Raw genomic sequence first — 23,255 nt, forward strand, 5'->3', positions numbered from 1 at the left:
GAGTGCACTTTTCATCTTGGTAGTGTTTTTTTACTGCTAGGGAATATATTTTTTATTGAATTATTAAATCAGATGTTTCCATTTCTTTTGTGTGATAAAGTACTCAGCACAACTGTGTACTTTATGTGGTATTGTTATTCCATGCCATTTGTGTTTTAAGCTACTTCTGTATCAGTAAATAAAACAGGCCGTATCCTTAAGGGCAAGTAGCACAGAATAATTTGGGTTTTAGAATTAAACTCTCTTCCTAAAAAAAAAGTCTCCAGTACATGCTGCTAATCTGAACCATAGGACTAGTTGGCACATCCCAAAATCAGATCAGGAAGTTTGCTGATAACAGTGTGAATGATGAACTACTGAAGAAAACTTATTTCCTGGCCTGTTAATTTAGTAACAAAAATATAACCTCAGGATTTTCAGATGTATTTGTTTTGAGGAAAAAAAAAAAAAAGATTGGTTTATTTATATTTGATTTTTTTTTCATTTATATATGCCATATGCAAGCTTTTGAGGTGTAGTATTTGGAATATTAGTTGGAGATCCAAGTCTTCTATATTTTACACTTGTTCTTTCACTTGCTAAACCTCTGTCACCTGATTACACCAGGATAAAAAGTGTTAGAATATGAAGAAATTGTAGATTCACAAAAAGAGAGAAGTATGTGAATGAAACTGCCATTAAAGTGGCCATTAATATGAATATTTCCTACCCTCTTGTTTTAGATTCCGGCCTATGGTGTGATATACAAGTATAAAACAACGGATGTTTTCTTTAATATTTGTCAGAATTGGTATTTTAGATCAGTTGTTCCAGGCATCCTGTTGATATTATTTATGAGACCAGGAAATAAAAAAATTAAATTAATTTTAAGGGTACCTGGAAATGAGGATCAAGAAAAAGAGTACTCATGCTCTGGATGAAGAAAATCTTCACACTCTTTGGAGAAACCTCTATGTAATATATATATATATATATATATATGCAGGTATACAGCTTTTTTTATAACAGATGAAGTTTGGTGGGTTTTTTTTGGTTTAACTTTTATTCTGTGCTTTATTTCAGTGGGGGTATATAGCTCCAGTTATGAACAATACTCTTTTGACCCTGGAAATATTGTAAAAGTTCCTTGAGGATTAACAAGACTGAAGATAAAAATCAGCTATGGCATATTTTGGAAGGGTTCCTTTCTTACATGATGAATTTCATGAAGGACACACTGGGGACCAAACACCTTATCCAGTGTACCATTCTGATTCTAATGGAGACATCCACCTAGGATTTGATCGAATAGTTGATGAAGTCAGCAACGAATTTTTTTTTTATGGTTCATCACATTCACATCATCATGAAGAACTTTTTTTCACATCAGACAACTTTGGTCTGAATGTGCCAGAGAAGCAGTTCTGTGGTCAGCCTCCAGTTGCTTATGGTGAAGTTCACCCTGCAAATCCAGTATCTCATTGGCAACAAGGCACAGTGTCACCAGCGATTGGTTTCAAGTCTTCTTTACTGTCTGATGACAGAAACTTCTCTCTGGTGGATTCCTACCCTTATAGTCAAGGGAGAGAAATCTGCAGAGGGAATAGTGTAACCACTGTCCCAAATGTGTTTGATTCAAATGTGGAGAGAGGCAACACATATTTTCAGATAGGTTTTGATGATGTAGATGCTCAACGTCCTGTTTTCTTAGACAACTATCCATTTGCACAAGTGAGAGATGAAAGCAGAAATGTGGGGGGTTATTTAATCAACACTTCCAGAAGATACAGCATAGGACCTACTTGGCCCAGCAGCTCTGGACATGACAGAGAGGTATGTAAATATTCTGATATTAAGTGTTTAAAGTTCTTGACCCTTATTGCCTGTGTCCTTGCACTTTGCATATTCACTCGTACTGATGCAGCATGTATTAGAAGCACTTCATTTTAACACCTGGTGAAAAACAAAACAATTTATGCTTTGAGGGAAGAAAAAGCTTTTAGTCCTGTAGAGAGCTTTTGTCATCTGTCTTACAATTCAGCTGGCCAAAGGTAAGTGTGAGACTTCTTATTCAGTTCTAATTTGGTCTTCACTACTTCCTAAAATAGAGATGCAGGGAAGTCTCAGGTGTATTTTCTAATAATTGTGTAACTTTTGATTTCTTGGCAGTCAGAATTTCCCACAGTGTTTACAAGGAGGATGCCCTCAAACAAACAGTACATGATTATTTAAGAGATTTTTATGCAGCATGAAAAAATCTGAGCATCCTCTTCCTTTGATTCTAATATCAGAGAAGAACCCAGCAGACAATTAAAAATAACTTCTAAAGGGAAGGCACCTACTCTGTCTAGCTAATGAGAATTTTATACTGGCAGAATCTGTGTCCTACCTGTTTTATGTTTTACCCGATTTATACTAAGTGTCAACACATTTCTGCAATCTACCTATTAAAAACAGACTTCATTTCATTTTAAAGTAATAGGGCCAGTTCCTCACCTAGTATAAAATGAAGTATCTCCACTAATTCTAATGGAAACTTGCCATTTTACACCAGAAGAGAATCTAGATTATGGTCTAGAATTCACCAGTATTTCAAAATATAATCTGTAATCTGCTTTTGCACCATTAGAATTATTTGGCTCATTGAGCCATAAAACTACCACAGAGGGATGAGTACAGAAAAGTGAAGTAAGATGTGTTTGAAAGAGAGAAAAAATCTGTATAACCTGATATGAAACCTGAAATTCAAAATAACAATATATTTTGATGAATGTGTTTTTCTGTTGAGCCAGATTGTCTGTCTAGTTTGACTGATCTATCCTGATCCTGAGAGATGAGACAAAACATGTCCTGCCTTCACCATGTGCTGCATACGCTTATATGTGTGTGTATAACTCTTTTCCAAAATAATATACATCTACTATAACAGTGGAAGCTGGTCCCTGTGACACTCAGCCTTTACCTGTATTTCTGAAGCAAATTCTTTTTTTTTTTCCTCCTTTTATCAGGTGTTCATAGCTCTATTTGTGGCTCTGCTGTTTTTAATAATGATGTCTTCTGGGACTCCCATGACTCTCTGATGTTGTATCTCTCCTCATTTTCCTTCTTTCAAAATCCTGACATAGAGAAGGAAAAAGAAAATGATAAATCCTCCCTTTCCCCTAGTCCTTGTTAGCATTCTGAATCATTATAGGAATCCTGAAATAGCCTACAGGATACATTAGCACCATGAATATTAAAAGACAGTTAGGCTCACCTTTTGCTTTTAACTCCCAGTGATCACAGTATCATAAAGCAAAGGGGAAGAGACATTAGATTGACTTGTTTCTCTTTCTGTGAATAGGGAGAACTACAGATGTAAACATATGTAGTTCTAGAGAGATGGGGAGTGTAGTGTGTGTGTGTGTTGGGGGAGGCGGGGAGGGGGAGTATCTGAGGACAGAAACTCTTAACATTAATCCTAGACACCACATTTTGGAGTTCAGTGATGAATACAGGAAGCAGGAATAGGGGGTTATGGATGGAGAGACAAAGGGCTTTTTTTTGTTGTTGTTCGTTTGTTTTCTATTTACAATAGGAAAACCGAAGCATACTTGACATCATGATGAAAAGAACAACAAGACTTCTCAGGAGAAAAGTAGAAAATAGTGGGATTCAAACAAGCAGGAAGAGATTAAATTGTGGTATGGGATGAAGAGTCGCTAGAGGAATCAGGCATATAAGAACAGGCACAAATACTTCTGAAGGAGTAGGAGAGAATTATAGGGGAGGGAAGAGGAGAGAGAGAAGTGAGTCAAGGGCGACTACAATTGAACGTGTGGGAGGATTTGATTAAGTCAGGGAAGTGTTTGAGCTGTTTAGCTAGAAGAGGAAGAAATGGGAAAGAGGAGAGAATTGATTTGTAGCAGAAAAATCAGTGTGGCCACAGGAATTCTTACAGAGAGAGGCAACCATATCAGGACAGAAAGAGAGCCAAGGCAAGGGGCTGGCAACTGAACCTTGAGATGGTAAGAAGAGAAAGTAGATGAAAAAAAAAAATGAGAGAGGAAAGTGTAAAAAAGTCTGGGAAGAGGTAAACCATTGCTACTGCTCTGGCAACTTTGGAGAGGATAAGAATGGGTGCGGAGGAATAGGGTAAATGCTGAGTAAGACTGTCAGAATGGCTGGCAAAGTGGAGCACCACAACTCATTCACAGAAAGTGAATAAGTACAGTTTGGATTTGTGAAGTCCAGGACATGTGAATGATGCATTTGAGTAATAGGATTTGAGAACTAGGGCTGAGGATGGACCTGAAATGGAAAGGATGCTGAAACATGGAGCTTAATATTGAGATAGGTCATAAGTGCACAAGCTGAAATATTCATACTACTGAAATTTTACTATTAATCTGACCCTTAGCTCTTGGATGCAGTTGTATGGCCCTAGGTGTTTGTTTGTTTGTTTGTTTATGCTTGTTATTTGAAATATGTCCTATGTAATAAAGCCATCATCAATTTTCTGTGGCCCTGTCACCACCAAGTCAAGATGTTCAAAAACACCGAAGAAATTGTTTTTATATATTCTCCGTGAGAAGAGATTTTATCTTCTCCATATTAGAAAGAAAGCAAAAAAGACAACCTTGAAAGTACCCAGTAGATTTGGCCACTCCATTTAAGTTATTTAGTATCTAATGTTTACAGGATAACTAGCAATGCTCATTTCATAGAAGTCCAATCATCAGACCAAACTTCACAATTTCAGTTTGGGGACTTCAGAAATGAGGAGCACACGCACAATTAGTGTTCATGTTTAGGAAGGATGGTTCAGGTGACTTGACTAGCATGATGTTAGAAATCTATGGATGGGTGAAAGGTAAGATCCCAGTTATCCAGGGATGCACTCTGTTACTTTATCCCTATTATCATCAGTTCTCTTCATCTGCAATTACCTGTCTTGTTCACTGTACACTTTCAGATCTCTGCATTGAGTGGAGACCAGGGTCCTATGGAAAAATAAAATGATCATGTAATTAATATGATCCCTTTATATGCAATGGGAAGAAATTAAAGTTTCTGGACACTGAAAACAGAAATGACAAAAATAAATTTCTTTTACCTCACCCACATGATTCGTCAGTTGTAACTTGTACAGGTTTCACACTGATGGTTAGCTAAACTCTACTACAACTGCTCTCTCAGTCTCCCTCCTCGAAGGCAGAGGGGGAGAAACTACAATGAAAAAGGGTTCAGGAGTTGAAATAAAGACAGGGAAGATCGCTCACCAATTACTGTCACAGGCAAAACAAGCTCCTTTCTCCCAGGTGCTGCTATGCAGTTGTTTTTTTGTTGTTGTTTGTTTGTTTGTTTTTCCCTTTCTTAAATCTGCTCTCCCAGAGGCCCAACCAGCATCTCTCCCTGTCTCTGGCCAGCAGCGGGACCTTTTGGAACCAACTGGAGCTGGCTCTGATCTGACATGGGGCAGCTTCTGGGCTCTGCTCACAGAGGCTACCCCTGCAGCCCCCCTGCTACCAAAACCTTGCCACATAAACCCAATACAGAATTATGTGTCTGTATATACCTTTGCCCCCAGAACTGAATGGAGTTAGTTAGCAATGGTATATTAATCCCCTCTGTGTAGACTACTGCTAGTCAACACAGGATATGCTTGCCTTTAGGATTCACTCAGAAATGCTGCCAGCAAAGGTGCAGAGAGGCAGAGAGCTTCTGTTCTCACTTCTGCCTCCTGCAGGAGAGGGTCAGGATGGTTAATGTGGTTAATGGGACTCATTGTATCTAATATTTTCAAGACTGACAGCACCTATTAAGGGTTTGTAACTTCTGAGCATTCAGTTCTGTAGTTGTGGTCTCCTCACCAGTCAGCTCCCAACAGGTCTTTCATATTTTATACTCATCCCATTTTTAACTGTAATTAAATTTTTCCCAGCACTTTTTCAGGTGTATTGCACTTCTTTGTCCAGAAGGAAAAAAAAAAGGGGGGGGGGGGGGGATTTAAGGTTATATAAATTAATAATAACCACATAATTTTGTATAATTTACTGATGTTATTAAAATGAGAAAATACATCTTTCACTGTATCTGTTTCTACTTCTGTGCTGTGGCATTAGTTGCTTCTCTTTCTGAAGGGGTTTAAAAGTTGATGTCTTTGTTGAGCCTTGAGTCCATATGTCTGTATGTACAACAGTAGGAAGGGCGTGCAGATGTAGCAGTATTACACATTCTCTCCTGGAGGTTATGTTCTGATGGAAGGGTAGTACAGCAAACACAAAAGGGGATACTTCTACCCAAAAAAAGCAGCTCAGACCAACTTCAGGGAAAGCATCAGGGGATTTTTCATCTTCAGAAAGAATATACTAGCTTCCTGTCTTTCTTGGGGACCTACCTGAAACGTTTATAGAGCTTGAAGGAATCCCGAGCTTCCATGAAGGGCAGAAAGAAAGAAAAAGAATTAAAATTCACATCAGCATAAGCTTTGTTTTGTCTCTTCTCATTGTAACCTAAGAATATATCTTTTGCATTTAATCATCTGTGTTCTGACACTAGTTGAATTTTGGAAACCTTGGAAATCTTTATTTACTTCAAGGAGGAAAAAAAAAAATCATTAAACCCTGGGCAGCTGATGCTTTGCAACTTTCTATTTTATCTCTGAAAACATTAAAAGTGCAGTCAAAATGTGTTATTTGTGCTTATTTGGCACTCCAGTAAATCAGGGGAGGGATAATAAGATACGAAACTTCATTCTCATGGAACCAAATGCAAGTTTAGTCTTATGTTCATTATGTGTATGTTGTCTAAATAATTGTCTTTTGGTCTCTTTTTGGTATTTTTAGGTTACAGGTTGGTCTATCCAGCTGGTTGAAGCAAATCAAGGGAGTAATGAAAACACAGTTGCTTTTTGCAATGCAGTGGAGGAGTAAGTAATGAAAAAGCTTTATTCAGCCAACTGTGACATTTCACTTATTTATATTAATTGGATTGGTTATCCCTGCATTCCTGAACAGTGTCTTAATTCTGGTATCAGCTTAAATGCAGAAACACTCCTAATTTTGGTTTAAAGATTAAAATCCACAAAATATTGTTAATTCCAAGAATATTTTCTGCCTTATCTGTCACCTTTATCAATGGTAAGTACATCTTCAATGTTGATGTATGTGAAACTTAAGATTTATTTTGTCATTTACTTGGACAATATCAATGCTTATGTAGCTCAGAGCAGGAAAAAAGAACTGGAAGAACCGATTGTCTGAGAACAGAATTTTACTACATAATATCTTGATGAGGCATTGGATTTAGCAAGCAACAAAAATTCCTTTAATTATTGTTTACAGTTTCAAGTTAATAGTGTGGCTTAATGGGATAGAACTTGTGCATGTGTGTTTTTTGTTGTTGTTGTTGTTTGTTTTTTTGTTTTGCTTTCTTTTGTTTTTTACTTTCTTAATTTTGTCAGAAAAATTGTGTTGAAATCTAACAGCACTAAGAAATACATGTTTATAGACTATCTGTGTATCTTTATTCTCCTTTGTAGACATTCACTGATCATACTATCAAGTTGTTAGCACAAATGCATGTGTGTTGGGGGGGGGATTGTTTTTTTTGTTTGTTTGTTTTTTTCGCAGAAAAGTAGCTGGAAAACTGTGATTTCTTTTTTTTTTAATTAGACTTTAATGAATTGACAGTATTTGAGGTCATCCAAGCCTGCTTCTCTTAAAAGAAAGAAAAAAATACAGTTTGATATTGCTCTGGAATTAACAGCAAATATGTTTTAGATTCATAGAGTAAATGGTCAGCTTGAAAACATACTTAATCAAATATGTCTCAGTTTTCTTTTTTTCTCCCCATGTTCCTCAGTCTAAACCCCTCCCCTTTTTTTCACTAACACCAGACACACGTTTCACATGATAGGTTTTCCCCTCAAACATTAGATTTTTGTCCAAACATTCTGCACTTAACTTTACACTCTAACACTCTAATTATAGCAAAAGCTTTCTTTCCTTTTTTTTCCTCTTTTTTTTTTTTTGAATAAATGATTTTATTTAGAGGGTTAAAAAATATTTAGTATTAAGACATTCCTGTCTTAGTATTAAGACATTTCTGTTTTGAAATACCTTTTTAAGCATGCATCACTGGCAAATACTCTTTTAAAAGGAAAACAGAAACAGCCTTTGCTTTCCTTCTATCTAATGACAAAAGTATTCTCAGGATAAAATGTAACAGAAAAAAAAATAAGTTTACTGATAACTAGTCTCTTAGTCTTGCCAAATGAGCATCCTTTCAGCCCTCAAACAATCTCAATAACTGTCAGTTTTATACATCAGAAGTAAGATGTATGATTCAGACTCTGTCATGCAAACTTGCAGCTCCAACATGTAGCTCAAATAGAAACCCAGCCTGTTTTTCTTTAGGTAATGTTTGTACAGGTAGCAGTCTCTAATTGCAACATTTCAATTTATACGTACCTAACTTAAAAAGAGTTTTCAAAATCCTTTGTCATGTTCTTTTACAATTGTGGACATAACTATAGTGAATGCTCATCCATAGGTGGCTTCAGAATACATCTTAAAGCCAGTTTGATACCAGAAGAGGCCAGGCTGACAATCTCAGGGTTCGATGCTGCAAGATGCAAAGTTCCTCCAGCTACTACTGACTTCAAATATATGTTCTGCAAAACAGAGAAATACATAGCACTGTGAAATAGCTAATCCCTATAAATGTTAGTACTTTCAGCATACGTTGAATTGTTGCAGCACAGAAAGTGGCATGAGATTTTATTCATGTAATACTTCTGCAGCACTTCAACTATGCCTTGGAAGACCAAAACTTTCCAAATTCTGGAATGAGCATGTTTTGCCTAACAGCTCAGACCAGAAGCCCTTTAATCACTTGAAAACAATAGATGGCCATAAATAAGCATCTCTGGAACCAAATGCATTTTTATCTAAAAGGCATAAAAAGCAAATTTCTGTCTCCATATTATCTTAAAATATAGACAAGGTGAAGTTAGGAAAGGAGGTGAGGTTTACTCAGTTTTGAAATGCCTGCCAGTAAGCTGAGGATGTGATGTGTGCCCTGCATGTCTATGTAACCAGTTAGTTTGATGCTGGAAAACAGGTAGTGAAGTTTTCTGTCTTAAGCCGTCCTTGGCCCTCTTATAGAAATAGGTTACAAGAGGAAATTTGGTGCTTGGAGAAAGCTTTATGCGTACCTTGCTCACAAAAGAAATAGACTGACATCAACTACACAGGTCACCAAAGCAGCCTCTGTAGTATAATGATTTTTTACTATGAGTATAAATCTGTCGTATGTACTGGAGGTATTGTCAAGCCTCATTTCCTCTCACCCCACTGAAACATCATGCCCCCTGGCTTTTCATTATAAGAAATGGGCTGCTTCATTGGATTATTAATTTTGGGAGCATAGGTTTTTCTTTTCTTCCTCCCACCCCATTTTTTCTTCTTCTCATGCTATAGAAATATATGGCATAAAAGAAGAGTTTGTGCTGTTGAGACTTGAGTAGCCACCCTGAGGCAGGAGGGCATAGTAATGAAGAACTTTATGTGAGAGAACCATAGCTCAAAATATACTGTAGTCAGAGACTGTGTAAGGCACTGCCAACTCATATACTACAAAATGCTGCTTGAACTAACAAACAGCAAAGAATGCAGGATGCTTAGTACAGGATGTTTGAGTTTAGCTTCTAAAATATTCAGTCCAATTAGTGAAATGTAAAGCTTCAGCTGGTACAATATGTACCCTTACCTGCAGCTGCGAAGTGTATTTGCTTTAAAAGCAAGTTTAATCTCAGCTGACAGCCATAATACCTGTGACTAGTGTTCATTAGGAAATGACACCTCAGGAGAAATTAGTTTTTGCAAGTCTTTGGTAATTGGAAGGAGGAGGGGCAATTTATTTTATAGGTAATGGTATATAAGATCAGAGGGACACAGTGACTGTAACAGTTATTGCTCTCTAAAGACATTTACATAAATGTCCAGGGTTTTAGTAATGAAGTTTTCAGATTGGATCCTAGAGCAGAGTGAAAACAGGGACTTATGATTTTGCATAGAAAGCACGTTCCTGTATTCATTTTGACCAGCTGTCCTGGTCATAGCTGTCTGCGCATGTGCTCTCGGTTAGCTTTATGTTAAAACTCTAAGTATTAAAGCAAGTTTGTGAGTACACTCATTTCCACTGTACTCAAATTGTTTTCTTCACAGTACACTGAAGTTTGCGTTTAAATTCCTAATGGCTTCACTGAGGTTAGGCTCAGCAGTGATTTTGTGAAGTTTATGAAGATTTTACTGATTTTTTTTTAAATATGGGTATATATATACATCTTATATGTAAGATGTAGTTATACATATGTTAAGTGATATGTAGTTGTCTGATTAATGTATAAAAACATTTTCCCTTCTACACAAGATTTTATTCCTAATACCTCTCTAAATAATATTATTATCAGTATCTTGTAGATTTTTTGTTTGTTTTTCTTTCTCATTATGCATACCTGTTTAGGCATAATTTCATCGTGCTCTTTCAGAATCAGAAATGCCTATCCTGCTTATGACTTGAAGACAAACACTGGGAAAATCTGGAGTGTTGCAACAAAGTTCCCAGACCATATTCTTGGTGAATCAAGATTCAGGATCAGCATTTGGACAGATTTTTCACCATATCCTCTGCTTCTTACACAACATGGTAAGTGACAGAGGTATCCACATCCTTCCACGATTCCATTCTGTTGAGATGATAACAAAATGCATTTGTTATCTGGAAAAATACTTGGAGGGTAAGCCTTATATGAATCTTGAGCGCGTTCATTCAACATATTTGCTGTAAAATTAAAATCACATTATATACCAAACTTTGCAAACATGTAGATTTCTACTTTTTTAAATCACAACCAGGACCAATTCTGGCAGTTTCAGAAGGGTCCTATTGGACCCTTCAGACTTCAATTCTTAAGGAATTTAAGCTTGTGCGTAATTTAAAATGTAGGGGGTATCCCCCACTTAGTCATGGAACTTTTCACATCCTTCACTCTGTTGCTAAGTCCAAGACAAGAGTCTGTAGCCATTAAGACTCCTCGGCAACCAAGGTTATGACCAGGTCAGGGGAAGTACATTTTAATCAAATGAAACCAGAGGAATTCAAGATGGATATAAGGACAAATTAGAATAATTGAGAATTGGAGCAGCTTGCCCACAGAGGTCGTGGAGTCTGAATCCTTAGAGGTTTTCAAGATCTGACAGGAGAAATCCCAGAGCAAGATGGTCTGAATTCAGTGTTGACCTTCCTTCAGGCAGGAGGCTAGACTAGACTGGACTTCCTGAGATCCCTCTCAACCTGATCACTAGTGTTTGTGGGAAGCTGTCACTGCCCCAGTATATCCTGTATCTATGGTGAATGGCAGGACTTTTGATTACAGCTCTGGTAATTTTTATGTCTTAATCCACATATGTAAAGATGAAAGAAATGAAAAAATAATCCCCTCCCTGTGCTGTTTCATTAAATGATAGTCTTTTGTGTATGAATCTTTTCTTCAGTTGTCAAGGAATTACTTGAGTGTAACAAGGTGAGTGTTAGTTTGTTTGACAGGTTGAAAGCTGAAAATCCAAAGCTCTACAGAATGTCAGTCAGCATATATTAAAACATATATATTTATAAATACTTTAGCAAAGGTTTCCACATTTATTCATACAAGTTTGGTTACTTGTATTCAGAGCATCTACACGGTTACTAGAAAAGCTGGCAAAGTATTTTTTTTTTTTTCCAATGAGTGACTTGAGCAATGTGCATCTTATGATTTTAATTCAAAATTCTGTACCATTCTCCTTTCTCTGGTGCATGTAAATTTAGCAAACAAGCACTGCAGTTTACATGTCAAACCATCTATTAGAAGTTACTTAAGACAGTGAGTTGTCAAAGGCCTGGACACATAATATCAGTATAGCTGGTAAAAATTGTGTAATCAAAATGGCTTTCTGAAGAAAAGTGTCTTTGTGAAGAAAATGAAAATTTTCAGAAGGAACTTTTGAATCTGTTGACACTTCTGCTTTTTCCCTAGAGAAAAACACTGCAAAGTTATATGTAGTAATCAACTCTGTTCTGTTTGTTTTATTTCAGCTTTTTTTTTTTTTTTGGTCACAACTATTTCCCTAAAAGTGTCAGCTGTTCTCTGAAGATTTTTCAGTATCACAGTCCCTTAAACTTCCCTTCAGAAACAGTTTTGCATTTCTTGGTTTGTTTTAAAACAATAGTGTAGCAGCTCTGGACCAGATTTGCCAGCATTAATTGGCTGCTTCTGGGTTACTCTGGCAATTCAAAAAAAAAAAAATTAAAACCAATTAAAATGGTTGGTTAGGCTCAGTTTGCAACTGATGACTGAATCTGGAGCAGTGTAATTTAGTCAACATGCAGATGTGGATTACATGTTTAATTTTTGTAGATATTTATTTAACTGTGGGTAATTTCCATTTTTATGTCCAAAAGTTTATTTTTATGTCAAAAATTTTACTTAAACCTTGTATTAATAGCTCTTGCAGCCATTAATTTTGAAGCAATAAAGAAATAACACAAATGAAATACTGAAAGAAAAATCTACTTATATGCTTTTCTAGTATCATTTGCTGATAGCGAGATTGCCTAAGAATTTTGGAGGAAGTTCAGACTTTATCTTGCACTGTGAAAACATTTTGGTACACTATAAGAAAACTTTTCACTGCAAAGTCAGATACTGTTTCTGCTGAAGAGGGTTATCTCAGGTTTGAAGCATCAGTGATGGTGGAGTATGCCTGGCATACCTATAAAGACCAGACTTACCAGACACGTTTGCAATTTGACTGCCAGATTATGCAGCTATTCTTTTCTAGTTTTTGATCAGTTCTTCTGAAATGGGAAGAGAGGAAGTCTGTTGGCAGGGTTAGAAAATGGCTTTAAAAGCTGAAATTGTTCTGGAGAAAATTGTCAAAATGATGGAGTACTTCTGAAGAGCAGATTGTATAAAGCATTCTGTGACTAGTAGAGTATTTAAAGCAAAATTAAATAAAATCAGATGTGGCTTGTTCTAATTCCTCTTGATGGAGCCAGTCTGCAGCAGTAGTGAGCAACTACAAAGAAATTTTCATATTTTTCTCAAGAATATAACCTGGAATTCTCTAGCAAGCTACTATTTTTCTTTCTATCTTTATTTACAGCTGGCTGTATTACTCAGAACTTAATTGCGGAGATCCTCCGTTGCACAAATCAATACCCAGTCCAAGAAGAATGTCTTCTAAGTGTTTGTGGGTCTGATGAATTCTTACAAAAGTAAGTATCTCATTAATAGGTGGTATTGATTATGTATTCCATAATATAAGCTGTGCAAGTAACGACCTCTGCTTATGTGCTATGTAAACAGAACCATAGGGAAAGTAAGAACATTATGTTCCAAACACTCCAAACACCGAGTTTATTGTTCCTTTAACTCCTGGATCACATGGCACTTGCATTATGTTCTACAGAGATTATGGTGTGGTCCAGTGCAAGGATTCAAATCTTGGCTTCTTTACATGAGCTTCATCAAGCCTTGAATATTTTGTTCCATTCCTTTGTCCTCTGGTCTTTCTCATCTGTTTTACAAGGATGCTGCTAAATTCCAGTGTCTCACAGGAGTGTGAGAGAGTATTCATGTCTTCAAAGGGAAAAAACAGCAAAGAGATGAGAAACAGTATGAAACACAGCTGCTTAGCAGGTAATTTTTCTTTATATCCAGCTGCAGCAGTAGTGAAGCAGATGAAGCCAACACTTTGGTACTGACTGCAAATTGAAGGAAAAGCATATTATACATACAAACAGGTCTTTCTGAATGTAGATAGTCTACAAGTTAGGAAGTAAATGCTTTGATTCATATTCATTCAAGTAAACTACTCTGGTGGTTGAAAACACTACTGGACTCAGCTAGTTGTTTCTCACCCGCTGGCATCTTAAATTCAGATGTCTGCAAAAGTGAGCAGGTTTTGTGTTGAAGCACAGGCTCTTGATGTCAGCTTCTGCTAAAGGAACGGTGACTTTTAGCAGAGGGGGAGAAGCTGGCAATTCTCTGTGGTAACATGTTAAGCTGGTACTGCAGGAGTCACAGCTCATATGTTAGAGACATAAAATAGTGCTAGATAAAATAGTGTATGTCTGTAATTGAAAGGGAAACTTTTAGAAGCAATCTTATTTTCAGTATAGTGTAAAGATTACCTGAACTAGCCCAAAGCAAGCCAGCTTCAGTAATGAAACTAATGTAGTTGTCAGAGCAAGTTGTGTCACACTGTGCAAATTAGCTTTGTCATTGAATAGCTTGGATACTTCTGCCCCTACACAGGTACAGAGGTCAAGTGTTCAGATGTTTATGGTCAATTATAGTTTGCAACTGAAGGTGGAGACTTTAACATTTCTGAGTCCACTCCTTAAGCTCTCAGATCTCTGGTATACAAAGCGCTGTCTGGAGCACTGCACCACTGGAACCACTGAGCAGAGAATCAAGTTGTATGTAGATCTGTTGATTATGTAAAAAGGCTAGTGGCAGGGCTGCTGTTTTTTTTTTCTTTTTTCTTTTTTTTTCCAAGTCTCTTCTCATTTCATACTAATTGCCAAAGAAAATGGAGATAATGAGTCTTTGTTGAGGGTGAGCTCAGTGCATTTCAGTACAGTGTACAGTATGTTCTAAATAGTTTTATTTTCACTGTTGGGCAGAACTCATCAATAGTGGATTATTTAAATTCCTGCATTTGCAGAATCTCTGCATGTCTCATTAGCAATGAAACAAGGTCAATAATGTCCTCAGCTTTTTTGCTTTGCTCCTTCACTGCTGTGCAGAAAGGATTGAGTTGCACTTCTGGTCTCAGCAGTTTGTAATTCTACTCTACGCTGTATTTTCAGCTCCCTTTCTCCTGCTTCCTCATCAGAGTCCTGTATCTGAAATTTGAAACCCCAGACCAAAATCATCCCTTGAGTAGCTTAACACAGCCTGCGGAGTTGCCTCAGGGTGAATTTTTTCTTATGTTTGGGCTATCTTAGTGCAAATTGCTTTCCTCACTATGTTGCTAACAGAGCAATTTGATATAGTTGTGCAGAGTTCTTCCCTAGCAGAGTACTTGGAAATCAGTCAGGGATGAATTCCAGTAGAAGGTTACTCAAGTTATGAGACAGCAAAGGGAACTAATACTGTGCTGCTCCTGCTTTATCGTAATCCAGAAAAAAAAAAAAAGTGAAACAAAAACAGTGACATGGTGAATTGTTCTCAGAGAATAGTGGTTTAGTGAACCACACAAGTGAAGATCTGTCCAAAACTTTCATTTACTATTATAATTGGCTGTATTAATGATCACCTCAATGTGCCTTCTGCAAAAGCACCTGAAAGGCCTGATGATTTCCAAAATCCATTTAGTTTTCAGTGAGATGAGGAGCAAATACTTGTGTGCTACTGACCGTTACGCTCAGCACTGCAAGATTTCATCATCCATTATTTCCTTACTATGGTGATATCCTTGAGTTCACATGTGATCTGACTCACACAAGGTGTGAGTTCAGATTTCAAATAGCCACATTTTTTAGAAGTCAGAAACCTGCGTATAGGCTGCAGTTCAGTCTATAACTAATAAAGCAATCTGTGAAATTCTGATTTGGAATCTCATTGGTTTCTGGTCTTTAAGGTCATTTTATTTACTGATCAGAAATCCTGGCCTTGCCTCAACCTGCAGGCTTTCTTTTTGTTCCTACGCTTCCCTTTCCTGCAGGTTTTTCTTACAGTGTCTATAGAGTGCTATCAGTAGTCATCACTACCTTCTTCCTACCCCTGTCACTGTAAAGAGTATGTTAATATCTTCTCCAACTCATTTCCTGCAGTTCCTTTTCTCCATGTTCAGTTTAAATGCATCTGGAGACATTTAAAAGAATCTTTGTCCTTAAAAGAAGAGAGGAGTGAAAATATTTCTGATCAATTTTTACCACTATTTCCAGAAGTTTCTGATTTTCATAAGTGTCCATAGATTAATTCTACCTTCCTTCTCTGGATTTCCAAGCTGTGTGTGTGGTCTCCACTCCCTTACACTTGTCCTGTTCATAATCATCTTTGATTTTTTGGAGGGCTACGTACCTGCTGTTTCTGAAAATCCTCCCTTTGTCATCCCTTCATCCAAGACTTCTACATCTACCTTTAAATCTTGCTTTTAGTTTCCCATCTCTCCTTAGTTTTAGAATATATGCCCCTAAAAAGGATTTTATGAAAGATATCATATAAAAGTAAATTATATTGGGGTTAAGCAGCTAGGGTCAAATAACTACCAAGCTCTCAATGCCAGCAGCAAGCCAAAAACAGATCTTGCCATGTGACAGCAAAGAATCAATCTTTTTTTTTAACCTTTAGAGCTTCAGACCAGAACCTCAGAGCATCCTGAAGTGCCTAATAAAACAAAGCACGTGAAAGTATATTTCAATTTGTTTTTTTGTTTGTTTGTTTGTTTTTGTTTGTTTGTTTATTGATCTGGCTGTTGTTAGTAAAGAGAGAGCTGCAATGCAGACCCAGCAAAGGAATGTCATCCAAGGATAGCTGTAAGCTTTATTTCTAAATATCTTTTTTTTTTTTTGAAGGTATCAGATTGTTTAAAAATATCATTTCATATGTATTTTTAATTCCATCCACACTCTATCCACGCTCTACCATACTGTAATTTTCACAGTTACCTTACTGCTTTGCAGTTCAGCTAACATAGTGAGCAGGAGTATGGAATAGAAAAATCTAAACGTTTATCATTTATACTCACATGCTTGCCTGTGACCTTACTGATGACATTTTTTTTGCTTTGCTAATTATATTCTCTGAGAATTGAGACCTAAATAAGAATTAGTTTTCACTCAAAGTGAAGTTTAAGCTATTAATTATAGAGTGGGCAGAGTTATATTCATGCAGATTGGAATCATTAGAAGCCAGCACCTTTTGGGTGAATATGTTCTTTGTAAAAAATAAACTTCATTTTCTCTTGTCACTGCAGATTAAGTTTCTCATTCAGCGATGCTGCTCAGCTAAGTCTTTTTTTTTTTTTTTCTTAAGAAAAAGAGTCTTATGGAACTGCATTAGGATTCAGAGCTTATAGCACATCAGAGAACATTGCTGGGGAGAGGCAAAATCATCTAGTGGTGAGGGAATTGAGAGAGTGAGGGATATTCATATTCCCCTTCTCTGCTTCTGATATATTGTGGGACCACAGGCAAGTCACTTTGACCAATTCATTACCTTGTCTCTTAAAGACAATCACTTTGCCTTTTGTCATGGAGCTTTCATCAAAGCTGTATTTTCCACATAGTATTTCAGCAAAAATAGGGGTAACATTGCTAATAATGTACTTTTTTTGTTTTGTTTTTTTTCTTTACAGAGCTCAGAGCACTGTAAAGCAGTTACTATTAACGATGCTATCCTCCAAAGATGGCTATATTACTTTTATCTCAATACTACAGATAGAGCAGTAGATCTGCAAGAGTCCAAGCTGTGTAGTGTATTTCAGCCTGGGTATGGCTAGAAGGTCATCTGTCAATCCACGACAAAGCTGCTCATCTATTTCTTGTAATTTACTCTTTTTCTAGGGCAGGTTCTGCATCATTTTATGGTGGCATTAATTCATTTTGTCCAGTCTGCTGTGTCACAATATTTATCAAAAAAAATCTGTTTGCATTTGTGCAAATAAAACACAGTCATGAAATCAACTGTACAGCCAGTACCTCTGACTACAGTGTTTCAGGCATCATTGCTATGTCAATAAAGGATTTGGTGATGTATAATATCTGCCTGATACAGCGGAGCTAATGCAAGCCACTACCGTAAGTGTAATTATAGCCACAAAATTAAACCTCAGTTGATGTAGCTATTTTTGCCTGGAAGCATGATGATGTGGAATAATTACACTGGTAAAAGACAGGTTTTGTACATCTGTGGTATAAAACTATGGCCACAAAGGAGTGTTCTGTTAGTGTAAATTGATATAGCTATTCCAATTTCTAGCATTGACTTGGTGTAAAGTAGGCATTACAGGGGGAATAAACATGCTGGAGGAATTGGGGAAAAAGTGGGTAAGGTCTCACAGATGTGTGTCTATGTCCTAAGGTAGGTCAAAATGGGAAAGAGCAGAAATAATAGGTAAATAGGGGTAAAAGGTTTTAAAAAAAAAAAGGTGTGAGGCAGTTCTAAAGGATGCAAATATCACAGGAAAAATCATTATTGCAGTCAGATCATTGTTAGACTTGATTTGATGAAATGAGGAATGAAAGAAGTTGCAAAAAAAAAGCAAAGTGGGTAGACACAACACAAATGTGAGCTGAGGAGCGACAAAAAAAACCCTTTATATCGGTGTAGTCCCAGGAAATGTGAATTGGTCACTTGGGCTTCTGCTTGTAAAGGAATTTGAGAAGGGTTGAGGCATGTTAGTGAGACACTTTCCAACAGGTACAAGTATTTGATTGTGTTGATGTTAACTCTCTCTCTCTCTCTCTCTCTCTCTCTCTCTCTCTCTCTCTCTCTCTCTCTCTCTCTCTCTCTCTCTCTCTCTCTCTCTCTCATGTTAAGGACTTTATGTCCTTAACAAGCAATCTTGCAAATGTATGGAAGCACAATCAAAGGACCTGGCTTCTAGATATTAGTCCTGTAGGATGGAAATGGGTTTGTCCTCTGTAACCTTTAATGTCTGTTTAATAAATAAATAAATAAATCCAACATTTACACTTATACACTTTGTGATCTCTAATGGGAAGTATGTATTTTACTTACCTACGGCATAGAGTAGGTGCAGAACATTTACGAGATATATGAATTTCCTGTAATTGTACTGAGTGGCAATTATGTACAGCATATTTATTTAAGTTTAACCATTCATTTTTGCTAGGGACTTCTGCTGCTTTGCAAGATGCAAGTCCTGCCTCTAAGTCATTCATAGGGTCAGGGGTGGTTTTGGGGAAGTAAATCCAGACAATTTTATTCAGCATTGTGGTTTAACCCCAGCAGGCAGCTGAGCCCCACACAGCCACTCATTTGCTCTCCCCAGGTGGGATGGGGGAGAGCATCAGAAATGTAAAAGTGCAAGAACTCATGGGTAGAGATAAAGGCGGCTTACTGGGTAAAGCAAAAGCCATGTGTGCAAGCAAAGCAAAGCAAGGAATTCATTCATTGCTTCCCATGGGCAGGCAGCCATTTCCAGGAAAGCAGGGCTCATCAGTTGGAACATTTCAAGGGGAAGACAAATGCCATTACTCTGAACATCTCTCCCTTCTTCATTCTTTATCCTGGCTTTTCTTGCTGAGCATGATGCTGTATAGTATGGGATGTCCCTTCGGTCAGCCTCGTTACCTGCCAGCCTCTGGTGCACCCCCAGCCTCCCTGCTGGCAGGGCAGCAGGAGATGCAGAAAAGTCCTTGGCTCTGTGTGAGCCCTGCTCTGCAACAACTAAAACATCAGTGTGTTATCCCCCCGTTATTTTCATCATAAATCCAAAACACAGCATCATAGAAACCTCTAAGAAGAAAATTAACTTTATACCATCCAAACCATGACATTCAGACATTCCATCAAAAGACCTCTTTAGGTGGAAAGAAATACAGTTTACGTCTGAATTCTGAGTTTTCCACAGCACTTGAAAAGAATCCTCTTTCTTTCCTTCATGGCCCAGGGAGTTCTGAAACAACTTGCCTGTCTGTATAGTCTGTATAAATATGGAACATCCCTTTTGGCACTCTTGTGTCTGGAGACTTGAAAGAAGCAACATGAATCTAATTGAACATGCACTAGAGTTAGCTTGTTTTGGAGATGAACTCGCCTTTGCAAAAATCAGTGTCATTTTTCACAGCCATTAATTCTAAAGGATTTTTTTTCTTAATGTAAAAATATGCTTCCCTTAACTCTGAAATTATTTTTGCATTATTCCACCTGATTAAAACAAGAAAAGGAAGGTAAAGTTTGAAATGATTTTTGATCCAAGAAATTTTGAGTGGTAAACTAAAGCTGTATTATTACTCTTGCAACTTCTCAGTTGTAGGTGGGTTAGAAGCTGCTCTGAAGAGGCAGATAAGAATAAGGAACTCCCCTGTCATGGGGAGCTGTGCATCCTTGACCAGCAGAGTAGTTTGTAGGAACCACTCCAGCTGAGTGAGTAGAGGTCTGTGTCTGACCTTAGCTGGCATGTGATTTGAGGCAGAGGAAGACTGACTCACAGGTTCTTTTGCCATTTTTATGTGAGTTGTACAGGGTGAAAACTTTGATTTCTTTGAGAATCAAGGGGTAGCTGTCTTAATGTATATGATTTTCAATCTTACGGTTAATATTTGATTTTCAGCTTGGGTATCAAACGCTGCAAGTCATCCTACAGTGATGCATCCATACTTTGTATACTTGCACTAATTTGGGATTTAGGAATACATCGACAGTCTAAAGATTTGGGAGCACATACAGTTTGTTTCTCTGTTTCGTTGCTGTTCTGTTACAGAACTTAACGGTCAAAGGTACAACCAAGCAATGATTCTTAAGTTGTTTCACAAAAAAACAAACCAGGACCAAACCCCATCAGTTTGCACAGATGTAGATACCAAGCTCTGGTTTTATATTATTCAATCTGCTTTGCACTGATAATTTATTCCACAAGTGCTTTTCGGAGAAGGAGAGAGGTAGAAAAAAAATGGAAATGATATGTAGAGATAACCATTTGTTTTTCTCCCCAAATTGTAGTAATTGTACTTTGGGCAGCCATGAGAGTCTTCGCAAGTCAGCCACCTGCATTCAACTTCGGCTACACATCACCACAAATTTGAAACAAAGTTTGGCTCGAACGGTATGTCATCTTTTTTTCATCTGCTTTCTTTCAGCATGTCTGAAGGAATAAAATTCCACCATCCTTTTATATAACAACCTGCCGTAATAATCAAAGAGATTATTTGCTTTCCTGAATACACATATATTATTGCTGAACTCTAGTTGAAACGTACAGAGAAATCTCTCTGCTTTGCTCCTGTGCTTATATCTATTATGTCACTGTAGAGAACACGCAACTGAAAAAGATGAAAGGCCACCTGTATAGAAAAAATTATTTTTATTAGACTTTATTGTTGCTAATGATTTCAGTTTGTCAATGAAGTGGGTTTTTTTTTGTTTTGTTTTGTTTTGGACTTTCTCTATATAAATATAACTAGGGGAAAACCACTCAAAGTATTGTCTAAAATGAATCATATCTGTATTTTGGTCACTATCACCGAAAACCAAGGCAGGCTGATAAAAGCCAGAATCTGTGTATTTGTGCATGTGTGAGATGCCTAAGAACATGTGTGTGTGTTTATACACATGCATACGTCCTTAGAGAAAATATTTTTTCATCAGCTTAAATTCAGATAAATTTCTATTCAGATTATTTGATATTAAGCAAGCTTTCCAACAGATTACTGAGCTTTAATAACCTTGACCTATGGTAATAAATGTGAGCTTTATTCCCAGCGGATCACCTTGAATTACCTCTAACACAAAGTTTGCAGTAGAGCAGAAACTTTGATGTTCTGGGCAGTGTTCACTGGCAGCGTGTTGACGCTCTTCACAGATGCCTTCTTTGCATAGGTATGCTATCAAACTAGGTCTGTCAAAATATGGGTTAGGTGACACATTTTTGACAAAAAAGAATAGGGATATTCGTTTCATTTCTGTTATGTTACCGTAAGTAACATCAAGTTCAATATAACACATTATATGAAGCACTAAGAGAGGACTACAGTAAGGCCAAACATTATTTTTTTTCTGTTTAACACCTCAACTATTCTACAGATAAAAGTGGAATAATCCCATGCTAGTTGGTACAACTGTGACTTAAATTATTGGCACTCTTCACTGTTAATATTATTCATTTAATTATTTGTTTTTAAGAAATCATTGATTCTTCTTGGTGTAGCATTGTCCAAAATAAAGTAATATAAGGAAACACAGAAGCTTTCATCACCAGGTCAATTCTTCAAAAATAATTCAGATCAATGAATTGCCAAATACTTGCTCTCAGTCTAGAGTGAGTGAGTGAATTGATGTCTTCGGAAGGGAGTGAGCAAGCATCCATCTCATGTGTCCATTTTCACCCTATCCCCATATTGCAGCAGGAAAAATAACATCTAGAGATCTTTGGAATGAGCATTGTCTTGGGAAAGTATCTGTGATACCTTGCTGTCATTTGACTGTTATTGAGATCAAGGCAAGAATCACTGTGTAATTTCCATTGTCTAGATTAACCAGACAATGAGCTTAGATGGTGGTTATAGTCCTTTTTGGTTTTAAATATGTGACAATGCATCCTGCGTTAAGAGATGGGAAAACTTTTTTCTGTATAGCAAAAAGAAAGATGGGCTTGAGAAGAGTAAAGTAATAGTGATTAGATATAATTATGGACACACCTAAGTGTATGTAATGGTAGAAAGGTCATTTACCTCTTTTAGGTCAGCATCTCTGTTAAATGGAATATTATATTACGGGCCCTTCTGCTGGGCAGCTGCAAGTTTCCAGTGTTTTCTGTGTGAGAATTAAGTGACATGAATTAGAAGTTTGATACAAGGGCATTTTGCCACTTATATGCATACAGCATGTGCTGAAGGTATTTTTTCACATTAACATACTGCAAAGAGGGAGCCTCAGACAACTCACCAGCAGTCTCTTCAAACTTGCGAGCCAATGATTGGGTCTCTACAAGATACTCTGTCTTCAAATGAAAAAAAAAAAAAGAGGGAGCAAATGAAATGATTTGCTTTTGAACATGACGGGTACAGGGTTCTCTTCTGAGGCTTAAAATCTTGTTTTTGTGCTAAGAAAACAAAACTCTATACCAACACCATCTGGAGACTGCCTTCGTAATGATTGTTGCTTCTGTTACATTGTTGAAATCTGGATGCATATTTAAAAATGTGTCTGTATATGTGAATAGGTATTATTTCACTATTAATCTTAATAACCAATATAAGTGGATGCTTATAAGCAATGTGCAATTAATTTATTTTTAAACTAGAGAGTTTATAAACTTTGGCCAGCAACCGTTTGCAATTCTTTTATAAATTCAGCTGAAAAACATTTTTAAGGTGAATATTTGCTTGCTTTCATTTTATGGGGAGCTGACTTTGTGTTATGATGTATTAAGAAAAAGTAAATTTTCTTGAACTGAGCAGTCAAAAGCAAGAAATTTGTCCTTGGGCATTACTTGGAAGCACAGGCTTTTGAGCCAAAGGGTGACCTTTAATTTGAATTTGTTTGCTTGTTTTAC

General features: G+C 37.0%; 1 protein-coding gene across 6 annotated transcripts in view; it reads left to right on the plus strand.

Moving 5' to 3' along the window:
- PIK3C2G (phosphatidylinositol-4-phosphate 3-kinase catalytic subunit type 2 gamma) overlaps window positions 1–23,255 on the plus strand; it is a 323,563-nt gene that overhangs the window by 114,553 nt on the left and 185,755 nt on the right. For 4 of the 6 annotated variants that reach the window (XM_083808728.1, XM_083808727.1, XM_083808726.1 and 1 more), the window contains 5 exons: window positions 1,063–1,812; window positions 6,807–6,889; window positions 10,514–10,671; window positions 13,170–13,281; window positions 20,705–20,807. In XM_083808728.1, coding sequence (XP_083664854.1) covers window positions 1,162–1,812; window positions 6,807–6,889; window positions 10,514–10,671; window positions 13,170–13,281; window positions 20,705–20,807 — 1,107 coding nt within the window. In that variant the 5' untranslated portion in view covers window positions 1,063–1,161. Of the gene's footprint in view, window positions 1–1,062; window positions 1,813–6,806; window positions 6,890–9,917; window positions 10,106–10,190; window positions 10,233–10,513; window positions 10,672–13,169; window positions 13,282–20,704; window positions 20,808–23,255 lie in introns of those variants that run through there. The other 2 variants (XM_083808729.1, XM_083808730.1) reach the window with 2 other exon arrangements.

This window comes from Anser anser, assembly GCF_964211835.1.
Source record: "Anser anser genome assembly, chromosome: 1".
Lineage (NCBI taxonomy): Eukaryota > Metazoa > Chordata > Aves > Anseriformes > Anatidae > Anser > Anser anser.